This window comes from Triturus cristatus, chromosome 7 (genome assembly GCF_964204655.1).
Source record: "Triturus cristatus chromosome 7, aTriCri1.1, whole genome shotgun sequence".
Lineage (NCBI taxonomy): Eukaryota > Metazoa > Chordata > Amphibia > Caudata > Salamandridae > Triturus > Triturus cristatus.
This window is the reverse complement of record NC_140590.1, coordinates 806,061,139-806,074,806: the sequence shown is the minus strand read 5'-3', so window position 1 is coordinate 806,074,806 and position 13,668 is coordinate 806,061,139. Positions and strand designations below refer to the sequence as shown.

Here is a 13,668-nt window from a genome sequence, read left to right as displayed (position 1 = left end):
AAGGGGTGTACTTTTTTTTTCTAGCTCTCTCTTTCTCTGGTTTTAAATGTTTGGTAGAATAAGGAATACTTTCTTAAAAAGCTTGGAGGTAATTATCCGGATCATTCTCCGGATCATTTTTGCACTTTAGTCTAGTAGTTTTGCACTTTTGCACTTGCACTTTAAAACTAGAGCACTTTAGAATATTTTTACTACTTAGCTGTACGCTCTTTTTTTGTCTTCTAAACAGCTAGGTAGCTATATATGATAACTTTATACAAAACGGCTCTGTTTTTACCTGTTATTGGTTGTAGACAATTGAATTGATTTTAAGTCATTTTTAACTTGCCTGGACTCCTGTTAATGTTTGTTTATATGTTATATCAATGTTCTCAATGCTCTGCTCAATTAAAAATAAAACAATAAAAATAAAAAACCTTGCCTCCATCTTATCAGAGTCAATTGGGATCCCCAGAAATGACATAATTGTCTCCGATCCTATTGTCTCTTCCCTCGCTAAAGTCACCCGTAAACCCTGCATTAGCTCTTTAAACCTAACAAGTAGCCACTGGAAGTTTGCCGAGCCAGGTGCCCCGATGAAGAAGGAGTTGTCCAGGTAATGTGTCTCAGTTGCTGCCCCAGTCATGAATGTAAACAGCCATTGTAGAAATTTGCTGAATTTCTCAAACAATGCACTAGAATTGGAGCATCCCATTGGTAAAGCTTTGTCTACCTCTCAACGTCCCTGAAACTGTGAGCCCAACAGTTCAGACTCATCTTGGTGTACTGGCCATAGGTGAAAGCGTGACTTTATATCACTCATTGCCATACGCACAATGCTCCCCACCCTTCCCACAAGGTCAATCACCACATCCACTGAGAGTATGTTGTTGATGACAATTCTTCAGGAATGTAGTCATTCACTAACTGGCTCTCCGGCCAAGATAGGTGTTGCATTTGGTGAGACTGCCCTTTCCCCTTCTTAGGCACCATGCCAATAAAAGACACAATCAACTTTTCTAGTCAACAAAGGGGCCTGCCATTCTACTTTCACTCACTTCGTTTGTTAACAGTATGTTCGTGTCTGCCGGCATAGCATAAAACCATAGCCAGTATTCCAGTCAGTCCATTTTAACCACCATTTGATCCCTTTTCCATTTGCCCCGACCTCTTCTACAAGCCCCTTTCTGTGGCTGCTGCTGGCAATTTCTCCCTTATATCCCTTGCGCCCCGATATTGCCCTTGCACTGTGCAAGTGGGTTCCGTGAACTGTGCTTAGAACCGTGGTGCTGAAATTTGCAATATTTATTTTTGCAGACCCCTCTATTGAATGCCCAACATGTGTTGTGCTGTCCTGCCTGTCAACTGCCTGCTATCACTCCCAGTTTTAGGTGAGATGGCCTGGAAAGGCCGGTATACCACCTGTAAACCACTGGCTGTGACAACCAGTGGAGCAGGTCTGTTCAGTGTCATTTTGTGCAGTCTTAAGTCATCCTCTATCTCTCCCCACTTCACTTCCTAGTCCTGCAACACAATGAATACACCATAAAATGACTCCACACAGGTTTAGAAAAATGGATTATCATATTATAAACAAAACAAGACCAAAATGACAAAAATCCAATGTATAGAGATGTAAAAATTGAATTTTAAAGGAATTACTGCAGTAAAGCGCTCAGAAGCAAGTAGCGCTAAAAAAGTTACTTTAAGTTGTGCTGGACTGGGACAAAGTCAAGGTTTCAAAGTTTAGGCAGACCATGATGGAGCGCTGGCGGGCTACAGGACCCGTGCAGGCCCTGATGAACAAAGTACCTTTCCTGGTTGCAAACAACGAGATGAGTCGATCTTCTCCATGCACTGAAGGCGATGCATCATTTCCAAACACGGGTGCTGGAGTCAAGAGGCATTGAGCGATGCACCAGATTCTGCTACGCAGTCAAGGGGATGCATTGATCTCACCAAGCAGCAGTGGCGGCAATATGCTTTACGATGTGTCGCTCTCTGTAGGCAAAGCACTGGTTCCGATGCGATGAGCACATTTTACTTCCGCAACCGGGTCGATGCACCGGTTCTGTTACACACAGACAGGAGATGCATCCAAATCCATGTTGGAAGTATCTGGGCCACATCTAGTGAGCCAGACACAGTAGCAGGGGTAGAGACTTTGATACTCCTGAGTCTCAACCAGCGGAAGGCAAGCCAACAAGCCTTTGGAGATCACTTGGAGAGAAGGTAGCATCCAACTCTTTTTCAGCTGAGTCAGAGAGCAGCAGGCAGCAGGGCAACACAACAGAAAATCAGGCCTCCTAAATCTACAGTCCAACGAAAAGTCATTAAAGCTGCACAGCAGCCCTTTGGACAGAGGTTCAGTTCAAGATCCAGAAGTGTCTGATTTTAGGGGGTTAGAGACCCAGTACTAAACCCCAAAAGTGCCTTGGAGGTGCGCAGCGACTTCAAAGCACCCCTTTGAAGTGTACAAGGATCCCTTTTAACTCAGACCTGTCTACCAGGCTATATGTGGGGGTTAATCAGTCCTTTGTGTGGGGACAGGACACTGCCTTTTTATGTGAAGTGTTAGCCCCAACCTTCCATTCCACCAATGCAAGACCAGCAGAATGCAGATTTATGTAGATGGGTACTCAGACACACCTATGCTTCCTGTGTTGTGGCTGTCCACAGGGAATGCACAAAGTGTAGCTATCACCTACCCCAGACATGTATTGGAGACAGGCTGTCAGGCACACAGAGCAGTAAGTACAGAGAAATGTCCACAGAGAAATATCCGCATATGAAACATGAGAAAGCTACTCCTCACTTATCAGGAATTACAGCTTAAAAGTGTATTAACTAATTCCCAATACTAGCCTATCAGAGGAATAGGCCTCACAGTAGTGAAAAATGAAATAAGCTGTTTGTCTCTACCAGGATATGCAAATCAGAAAGGTACATGTCTTACCTTTTACTACATATCACCCTCTTCTTAGGGCCTACTTTAGGAGTAACTTGTATGTAATAAAAGGGGTGTTTAAGGCTTGGCAAGTAGTTTTAAATGTCAAGTTGAAGTGGCTGTGAACTACACACACAGGCACTGCAGTGGCAGGCCTGAGTCAGGTTTGGAAGGCTACTTCTCTGAGTGGCACAATCAGTGCTGCAGCCCACTTGTAGTATTTGAAGTACAGGCCATGGGGGTTGAGGCAAGATGGCGGCTGTATAGGTGCTGCAGAAGCCATCCACCTACTGCTCCGCAACTTTTTCTCGGATAATATGAATTTAAGTCTCATTTAGGAGTAACTACTTCAATGTTTCCGGTGAGGAATCCATCTACTTGGGGTCTCAAGCAGACTTTGGGACACAAACGTACCTGGTGTTCCGCGCCATCTGGCACGCTGTGGCCGACAGGTTCAACGGCGGGGAGCAGCATGCCGCAAAAACTGCCCAAGCTCCCGAAGGACCATCCGAGAATGGGATTGCTGGAGCTGACGTGAATCCACGTGGTCCTCCTACTGCCCGGAAAGCGACCGTTATAGCGAAGCCTGGGGACGCTGCTCTCTCGGCCAGGCGGAAGGAGGTGGAGGCCGGAAAGCTGGGACCTAAGGAGCAATGTCCCAGAGAGGAGGCAGAGAGGACGTGTGTTGCAGGGAAGCCTGAAGACGCTACTGAAGACACTACACCCGCGGCCAGGCAGAAGGAGACAGAGGCGGGAAACAAAGATCTGAGGAGCAGTGCACTGGGAAGGAGGGAGAGACCTCCACCAAGCAGAGGGTGATTCCTGGCATGTTTACTGATTGCAGCAAGGCAGGCAGCAAAAAGGATACTACGGCTGTCGAGATTACCTACAAATCAGCAGCTTACATCGAGTCTCTCACCCTGGATGCTGTAAGTACGGGACTTTATATAAGTAGTGCAATAGTGGAAGGGGCAGACAAGGGCAACGTGGTTCATAGGAATAACTCAAACAATAACAGGAATAACAATAATAAGGATATGGAAGAGGAGGGGAAAGAGGAGAAGGCAGTAGAGGTGAGCTCAGCGGTCATGCCTAAACTGACCCAAATATTTTGCAAGGGAACCCCAGAGGGTGGTGAAAAATTCTTCTCCCTAAATGAGGATTCTGAATTGTCTGACATCAGTGATAATGATGTATCAATCATGGGAAATTCAGATGCGGGCTCGGATAGCTCTCTCTCCAATCCTAGCACCCAGAAACGTTTGTCTGCCCTGAGAAGACGAAGGAGGGATAAAGGTGGGAAAGAAACAGACGGAGTACAATATGATTCAGGTCATAGCCAACTGAAATGGGACTATTCTTCAACGCCTTTTTTAATTGACGAAGAGGATCCTACTGTTGAAGACGACGAACACCAGGCAAAGAAAAAGTTATCTGAGGATAAGATAGGATCTGAGTCATCTCCATCAATGGGACAGATTTATTCTACCCTCAAGCAAATGCAAGTGGAAGCAAGACAGGGGCACAAAAGGGCTCATCTTGCAACTAAAAAGCTTCAAGGCGCTATCAGAAAAGTTAGTAAGACGTGCACAGAAAGTTCTGAGTGGAAAAATATATTGGAGGAAAGAGTGGTGGCCTTGGAGGCCGGAGCGGAGGCTACTGTGCAAGAGACTGCTGCCAATGAGAGTAGGATGGTAGATGTTATGTGGAAGTTGGAAGACTTTGAAAATCGCCAACGGCACAACAACCTCAGGCTCTTGGGCATACCGGAGAATGAGGAAGGAGAAGACATCTGAGGGATCGTGATACGCCTGCTAAAAGATGGTCTTCCAGAACTAGAACACTGGGATTGGGACGAGTACACCGCTTCCCACCTATGCTGAGAAAGAAGAAGGGATAAGAGAGTAACGGGAGAGTATTTTAATATTTTTGGGCAACTTTTTGCTCAGGCAAGCAGTCTTCGATAAAGCAAGACCGGAAGCAAGATGCTCAGCAGGAGGACATACCTTCTTTGTTAGGCCAGACTTTTGCCACATTACTGTGGAAAGAAGATGGAGACTTCGACAATTAATCCTGCCTTTTCAAAAGGTTGGGTGTGAGGTCAATCTTCTTAGCCCCACACATCTTAAGGTCATTCACAAGGGGGTTATAAGAGTGTTCCACTCAGAAATACAGGTACAAGATTGCCTCCGGGAGATTCCTGAGATAGGGAAATAGAAGGAATCTAAAGGGGTGGGGCATCATATTTACTTAAGATGGATGAATTCTATTCTAATGTTTTTCTTTTGTGTGCTTTGTCTGGCTGGTATCTCCCCTTTTGTTCATCTGCGGTGTTCTTCCTTTTTTATAACCTCTGTTTTCAGATATACTATAAGCTATTTATTATAATGATGGAAAAAACCCAAACAAATGTCTTTTTGCACAGTGGTTTTGGTTGTGGAGTGATGGTGGGTGGCAGTTGGATGCAGCACTATACAGGAGGCATCACAAGGGTCCCCAGGACCTATTTTGCCTAATGCTAGGGATGAGGGTGGGGGAGGGTAGAGGGGGTGAGGGGTTGGTCCAGATGTCCACTCAGGATGAGCTGATACTACTAATATTAGAAGGAAGCAGTGACTTGTTAAATATCACGGGAAGAAATGGGTAAGCTGAGAATAGCATCAATTAATATTTGCGGATTAATAGTCCCCTCAAAAATGCAGGATTGTTGAGGATATTCGACATCTTAGGGCAGACATAGTGTGTTTACAGGAAACACTTATGGAGGATAGCAGGCAAAAAGTGGCAGAACTGGCAGGTTATCAATTAGTATCTAGTACAATGCAGGGAACATGGACAAGAGGGATGGCTATTATGGGTCGCAAAAATATAGTTGGATTCTCACATTCAAAATCAGATCAGATGGGCAGGTGGGCTATCACTTAATGCTGTATTCATAATAACCTGTTTACTTTCTGTTCAGTATACAGCTCCATACTAGATGGTCTTTCCTTGCTGGATTGGCTAAACATAGAACTTGTAAGCTGGCCACTACCACTAATCCTATTTGGTGATTTAAATATTAATCTAAACTCCAGTTCTGTCAAGCTGGGAAAAAGGGCATACACGGTCAGCAAGCCAAAAGTGTTTCAATCTTTAGTTAATTTGTGTATGACACATGGCTTCACAGATGCATGGGCAGCACAGGAATCTCAGGACCCAGGATACACTTACTTTTCTGTCCCGCACCAATCGCATGCCAGACTGGACTACTTCATTATATTCCATGGGCTTCTGTCAAAATGTAAGATATCTAAATTTCCTTGCATCATGTCAGATCACAACCCGCTGGTTTTAGAATATTCAATACAAATACAAAATCCTCCAACATCTCGTTGGACTTTTGACAGAGCTCTACTCTATGATCAGGAATATATAGATCACATGAAAAATTGGTTACCAAGATTTATAGGTGAAAATAGAGAGGTCACTAGGCTTGATGTTGTATGGAATGCTATGAAAGCAGGGTAAGAGGGGAAATTATAAGATTTGGATGGACAGCTCAGAAGAAAGAAAAGGAACATATGCAAGAATTATATTTAAAATTATTGGAAGCAGAAACTCAATTGGTCGGGGTAATTAGAGGGGGGGAGATATAGAACAAGTGCAGGTCAAGGTGGTGTTATTGACATCAGCAATACTTGATATCTTGACTAAAAAAGCAGCAGGCAAGTACATAGCCTGGCGGACTAGAATGTACGAATGCAGGGAAAGAGTTGGGCGTCTCTTGGCAGTATGTACTAGATAGACAGTGTGTGACCCAAGCGGTAATTACTGAAATTGAAGATCCTCTGGTTGGCTCAGTTACGGAGCCATTGGACATACGGAGCTCATTTCAACGATTCTATCAAAATCTGTATACTGAGCAAGTTGAATGTGGGGAAAAAGAAATTGAAGATTATCTGGCCAATATACCTGGAGGGTGCTCTCGGAGGAAGATAGGGAAATGTTGGAGGCTCCGATTACAGTGGAGGAAACATTTAGGGCAATCCAGGCACATGCAAATGGGAAGGCGGTTTGCACTGATTCTATTCCAGGAGAGTTCTATAAGAAGATAACTCTCTATTTACTTGAATTATGGGGGATGTCTTCCTGCAGGCTCAATCAGGTCAGGGAGCGCCTGAGTCCTGGAGGGCTGCTAATATAGTGGTTTTCCCCAAAAAAGGAAAATCGGTTAAGGAACTAGGGTCCTATCGCCCCATTACGTTAATTAATAGTGATGTCAAAGCGTATGCAGGAATCTTGGCTAAACGTTTGACTGGGGTAATAAACTAATTGGTTTCTCCAGAATATCATGGTTGTATCTCCGGTCGCAGCACCATCGACCATATCCAACGGACAATTGCGCTCTTTCACGCAGCAGGAAATGCTGGAGACCCTATGGTGCCAATATTACTGGATGCAGAGAAGGCATTTGATAGGGTCACCTGGCAGTTCCTGTGGACAACCATGGGGAAAGTAGGATTTGGGAAGGGCTTTATTAAGGCTATTGCACCAATATATGAGAATTCGATAGCTAGAGTTGCCATAATGGATGAGGTGTTGGACCCTTTACGGATAAGTCGGGGGACCCGTCAGGGATGCCCCCGTTCCCCCCCACTATTTGCAACATACATCAATCCGCTAATTGGAAGATAGAAGGCAATAGCGTGATAAAGGCGGTGCATAATAGTGGGGGGAAAACTAAGGTTCTTGCATATGCTGATGACCTGGCAATTATCACCCCTAGTCCTACTAATGCATTGGAAGAGATAATAAAGGAGGCTAACGATTTTGGACAGATCTCGGGCTACCGATTAAACCAGAGCAAGACTCAAATCTTGATTAGCAAAGGGACTCAATTGAATGATCCTCCAGTAGTGCAGCAGGCTACATATTTAGGGGTGGAACTCCTGGCTGACGTGACAAAAATTGTCGAAGCAAATTTAGACCCGCTTCTCCCAAAATTTAGAATAGAACTTGTCCGACTAAATAATCTTAAGTTAACACTGGTTGGAAGGAGCAATGTCATTAAGATGCTGTTTATGATAAAAATTCAGTATTTTATCAGAGCCATTCCTCTGGTAATAAGTAACTGTTGGTTTAAAACCCTAAATCAGATAATATCGAGATTTTTATCGGCAAATTGCCGACCTAGGAGGGCAATAAAATTAATGACGCTCCCAAGGGAAAGAGGAGGATGGGGGGTGCCCAACTTCCAGCTGTATCACTTGGCCTCAATATTATATAAAATGGGGAATCTACTTATTGTGCAGGACAAAACTCCCATTTCAATATATGAACTGCTACTAGGAAGAGAAGCCAACAGGTGTCTTTTGCGACACACCAAATTTAACTATTACCAAAGGGTGAAATTTAAGACCCTCTTATGTACGTTTAAGGTTTGGACGGCGGTCCACAAAAAATTTGGCCTAAGATTAGTGAAAGCCTATACTCCATTATACAAAAACAAGTCCCTTCCTGATATCTTTTGTAACGGATACATAAAAGTATGGTGGGAAAAGGGAATTAGGACAATGGGGGATGTGAGGGATGAGAGTGGATTTAGATCGTTTGATAAAATTAGGGATAAGCATGGTCTGGAGAATAATCAATTCTTCAAATATCTTCAGATTAGGGATTTCCTGATAAATAAAGGTTGGGGGTCATTGTGGTTTTGGAAAAGTAACATCACTGGAGGTATTATCTAAAGCAGGGGTACTCATTGCACGGCCCGCGGGCCGCCAGCGGCCCGGCAAGCCTTCCTTGGCGGCCCGCGGACCATGCAGACATTGTATCTTGGTTTTTTGTATTTTTCAAAGTGTGTCAGCAAACACCGCCGGACTCCGAGAGAGACTGCTCTATGGGGGCCAGGAGATTCCAGGATAGAGTGGAGACAGGCGTACGACGCCCATTGGACTCAAAGGGCTTCAGCCCCCCGTCATGTTTGGCTGCTCGGGATGAGAGAGCTTCCCGGGAACACACGCAGCCGCACCTGACCACTTCACAGGTATTTAAAAGACCTTTTGCTTGCCCCTGCAGCTCCACTCTGCCTTTTGCTTGAAGAATCAGCCTCCCCCCCCCGAAATGTTTTCTTGGCCCCCCCTCCACCCGAGATTTGACTCTAGTTGCGCCTCTGAGTGGAGATGCAGGGGCGCTAAGAAGAGGTGAAATACAACAAAGCCTCATTAGCAAGTAAATGGTCTTTTAAAGACCCGTGAAGTTCTCCGGTGAGGCTGTGTGTCAGCCCGGGAAGCTGCCTCAGCCCGGGCTGCCACACATGCAGGGTGAGGTGACAGAGGACAGCAGGGTGAGAGTGCCCAGTGAGGTGAGGGGGGGGCAGCAGGGAGTGAGAGCCAGCGAGGAGTGAGAGCCGGGTGAAATGGCAGAGGGTGACGGGGGCAGCAGGGAGTGAGAGCCAGGTGTGGTGACGGAGGTCGGCAGGGTCTGAGAGCTGGCTTTTACATTACACAGGGAGAGGGGAGGAGTGGGGGGGGCTGCTTATGGGCTGGTGTCGGGGACGTGTAGACACAGAAGTGTGCACTGCCCGAGGCCCAGAGACAGAGAGAGATATAGATAGACAGGGGCAGACTGACAGATACAGGCAGGAGGCAGGCAGAGGCAGGTAGAGGCAGAGACAGGGACAGGCACGGAGAGAGACAGATGGAGAGAGGGAGACAGACGGAGAGAGGGAGAGGGGGAGGGAGACCGAAAGGGAGAGAGGGAAGGAGAGAGATGGAGAGGGAGAGAGAGAGACGTCGGGAGGGAGGGACACGGGAGGTAGACGGAGGGAGGGGGAGGGAGGGTGAGTGAGACAGAGGGAGGCAGGGAGGGAGAGGGAGACGGAAGGAGGGAGATGGAGGGAGACGGAGGGAGGGAGGGGGAAGGAGAGAGGGAGACAGAGGGAGAGAGGGAGACAGGCAGGGAGAGGGAGAGACAGACACAGAAAGAGAGAGATGTTTGTATGCCAGGTGTGGTGGCTCAGTGGATGAAGGCGTCCACTGCAGGGGCCTGTGTTCAACCTCATGGACACAGTTTTTTTTTGCTCTAGCCCCGTCCCCCTCCCCCACTGACCCCGCCCCCACCAGTGCGGCTCTCGGCCTCAAACCACACTGTAAATTTGGCCCCTGAGAGAAAGTTTGTGAGTACCCCTGATCTAAAGGATCTGTTACACTAGGCAAGATATATAAACTGTTGAATAAAATAATGGTGGATGATCTAACTAAGCACTAGGAACATCTACAAACTGGGGGCCATATTATCAAGGAATGGCGATAACATTATCGCCACTTTAGTGGCAGGAAACTACCGCTAAAGCGGCGATAATGGGCTTGATAATATGCCCTTGTGAATTCCCATAGAAGCCCAGGTTCACACCAGAACATGGGCTTCTATGGGAATTCACAAGGGCATATTATTAAGCCCATTATTGCCGCTTTAGCAGCAGTTTCCTGCCGCTAAAGCGTCGATATGTTATTGCCGTGGGTTTGGAGAAGTTGATGACTCATTATATTTTGCCCGAACATCATGTATAGCGGCAAATCTACAACTTCAATCCTTTAAAACTTGTTTTAACTTATACATTACACCAGCCAAGATTCAGCCGGTTCAGCTGGCACATCCTGCCACCGATGTGGGTTTTATGCAGCTGATAGCTTGCATATGTTCGCATCATGCCCTAGCTTGGATGCTTTCAAAAGAAAGGTGGGTGCTCTATTAGAATCCCAAGTTGGATGGAAAATACACATGTCAACACAGCTGATAATGTTAGGGGTGGGCGATATTTCACTTCCAGAACAGATATGAGTATTCATGCTATGACAGTATTCAGGTTATGTTTAGACACACATTGGCTCGATCAGGTACCGCCATCCAGTCAACAATAGCTGAGTAGATTCTTAGCAGTTTATCGGCTAGAAACCGCAGTTTACGCTAGGAAAGGACGTAGAACATAAAAAAGAGGGTATGAAATTTGGGCTTGCCTGACAAAATGGTCTCGGGATGAGGAAGAGGGAGAATCTTGAAGAAATGGTTAAATGTGTGGAACTTCCAGGCGAGGTAGCATAAATTATAAGATATATTATGTCTATGTTTACTTCCTTCCGATGGATAACTGCATATACAATGAATTATTAGCTGGATGGATATAGGACCATGGGCCATATGTAGGTAGAATGGAATTTGCGAATCGGAAATTGCGATTTTTCGCGAATCGCAAATTCCGAATCGCAAATAGCTATGTAGGTAGATTTTAGCGAATAATTAGCGATGCGCAAAAATTCGCAGAATTATTGTGCGATTACCCTAATAGCGATTCCTTAATTGCGAGAACGCTATTAAGGAATCGCAAATCTGGGAATCTGCAATTCAGGTGCAGAATGATGACATCACAACCAGGAAGTGTGACTGCCCATGCTGCACCTGATTGCCAGCAGCTGTGTGTGAGCCAGTAGCTGTTTGAGAGCCTGTGTGGAGAGGAGAACAGTGAAGCTCTGCATTTGAAAACCAGTCAAATGGATTCCCAGGGGACTGAAAAGCAGCAGGAGGAACCAACAAGGAAGAGGAAACAGAAATTCAGTGAGAGGGAGCTGGAGGTCCTCACACAGGAGGTGGTCAGCAACCATGATCTCCTATTTGGGAAAAGTTCCCTGAGAGTACCTGAGGCCAGAAAGCGCAAGATTTGGAGTGACATCCAAGAGAAAGTGAATGCCATTGGTGTCACACACCGCAGTGTGGAGGACCTACGTAAAAGATGGTATGACATGCGGCAGAGGTCAAAGGAGAGGGTGGCAACAAGACTGGCAGAGGCTAAAAAAAACGGTGGGGGCCCTTCCACTGCAACCGAACCGACACCCCTGGAGGAGCTGGTGGAGGGCACACTGCAGCCTGAGAGCGTGAGTGGAGTGGCTGACCTGGACAGCTCAGAACACCCAGACACCAGACAAGGTAAGGTGCATGGCAAGACCCCCTGCTACATCCCCAAACCACCCACATCCCCCAAAAGGCAACCTGACTGCAACTCCAGTAAATGTCACACAGCACACACAGTAATGCATTATGGGAAACGTAGTCACATGCACTGATAACTGTGCCAGTGAGACACAGACAGGTGGAATAGGAAGGACTCCATCATGCAGAGATAGAAATAGACCGATAGTACCCATGAGATTCTATTGCTTGAAACTAATGCATGACAAATACCACACAGGACACAGTACTAATGTGTGTCATTTAATCCACAGCACCACCACCAACACAGGATAGTGAGGCTGAATGTGAGCCAACAGTTGAGATGGAGGACCAGGCATGCCAGAAGGATCAGGGCGCAGCCACAACTGCCGACACAGCACCATGCAGGCGTCGCATAATTGTCCCACCACTACCACTGTTGGAGACACAGGCACCAGACACAGCAGAGGAGCAACAGCCAGTGCACAGGCAGCGTGCAGGACTGCAACAAACACAGTCCCCTGAACAATCAAGAGTAGGGAGAGGGATGAGACGCAGGGAACGGCCGTCCACCAGCACTGCTCCTGTTGAAGAGGACACGGTGTTCTCGGGCCTGGAGGGCAGCATGCTGAAGCAGCAGCGCCTGCAAGTGAAGGGAATCAGGTCAATACAACGGCAGCTGACAGCACATAACCACAACATGACCGAGTTGCGCGCAGGAGTGATGGCCATGACTGGTGCATTGGAGGGACTGTGCAGGGAGATAGCGAGGGACAGGGCAGCGCGGCGCCGGGACAGACATCGCCTTCACACACGGCTGGACCTATACACAAGGGCTGTGAACCGCCACACAACCGCCACATCCTTGCTGGCCAGAAGATGTGTTGGCATGCAGCGCGAGATGGCCCACTGCTGCCAGGACGTGGGCAGTGTCTTGGTGCAGGTCACACATGCGGTGGACCAGATGCGCGCAACCGCCACAGGTGGCATAGGTGCACTTGCAGCCACGGACACCGATGAACAATCGAGCAGGAGCAGCATCACTCCCCCAATACCACAGGAAAGACGCAGGAGTGCACGACAGAGCACAGTGGAGGATGAGTCAAGGGAGGGCACAGCGCGCACACAGCGAGGCGCACCAGGCCGTGCACGTAGGAGGTGAAGGGACACAAGGGACTAATGGCCATGTGTGATGCAACACAGTCCATGTAGACTCAGTGTCTGTTGTTACTCTTTGCACTGTGACACAAACAAGTGCATGCAGGGACTTTAACGTCACAACGTGAGATCACTCAATGCCTGATGACACAGAAATAAACATCCCTGTCAGTCACCAATCAGTGTCATTGTGTCATCATTACTCACTTAGAAGTAGTTTTGGGTGATCTCATCACGTCTCATACGTCCGGCAGCTGCACCAGCACCTCCTGCGGGAGCGCGATGTGGTGCTGCTCCATCCTCATCTGATGATTCAGAGTCTGTCAGGTCCACTGGGGTTCCTTTCTTGGTAGCGATGTTGTGTAGCATTGCACAGGCAACCACTATTTTGCAACACGTCTCAGGGCTGTACTGTAGCGCTCCACCACTCTTATGGAGGCATCGAAAACGGCTCTTTAGGATTCCAAATGTCCTCTCAATGGCACAGCGTGTAGCTCTGTGTGCGCTGTTGTACCCCCTCTCACCTGCAGTTGATGGATTCAGGTACGGTGTGAGGATGTAGTCTCGTACAGCATACGCACTGTCACCTGCGGGGCATAAGCAGATTAATGTTCAAT

The 13,668-nt window shown here is 47.1% G+C and overlaps 1 protein-coding gene across 1 annotated transcript; it reads left to right on the top strand.

Annotated features, from left to right (window-relative positions):
* The first annotated feature begins 11,315 nt into the window (after positions 1–11,315).
* LOC146810608 (uncharacterized) lies at positions 11,316–13,264 on the top strand. Its single transcript, XM_085617657.1, has 2 exons — positions 11,316–11,890; positions 12,187–13,264. The coding sequence occupies exons 1-2, from the start codon at positions 11,458–11,460 to the stop codon at positions 13,053–13,055; spliced, it is 1,302 nt and encodes a 433-aa protein (XP_085473783.1). The 5' UTR covers positions 11,316–11,457; the 3' UTR covers positions 13,056–13,264.
* Positions 13,265–13,668: the final 404 nt, after the last annotated feature.

Excerpts from the sequence above, each read along its gene's own strand:
- LOC146810608 (XM_085617657.1), top strand. The coding sequence starts at position 11,458 with ATGGATTCCCAGGGGACTGAAAAGCAGCAGGAGGAACCAACAAGGAAG. Across the intron at positions 11,891-12,186 it reads ACACCCAGACACCAGACAAG|CACCACCACCAACACAGGAT; the intron begins GTAAGGTGCATG and ends TTTAATCCACAG.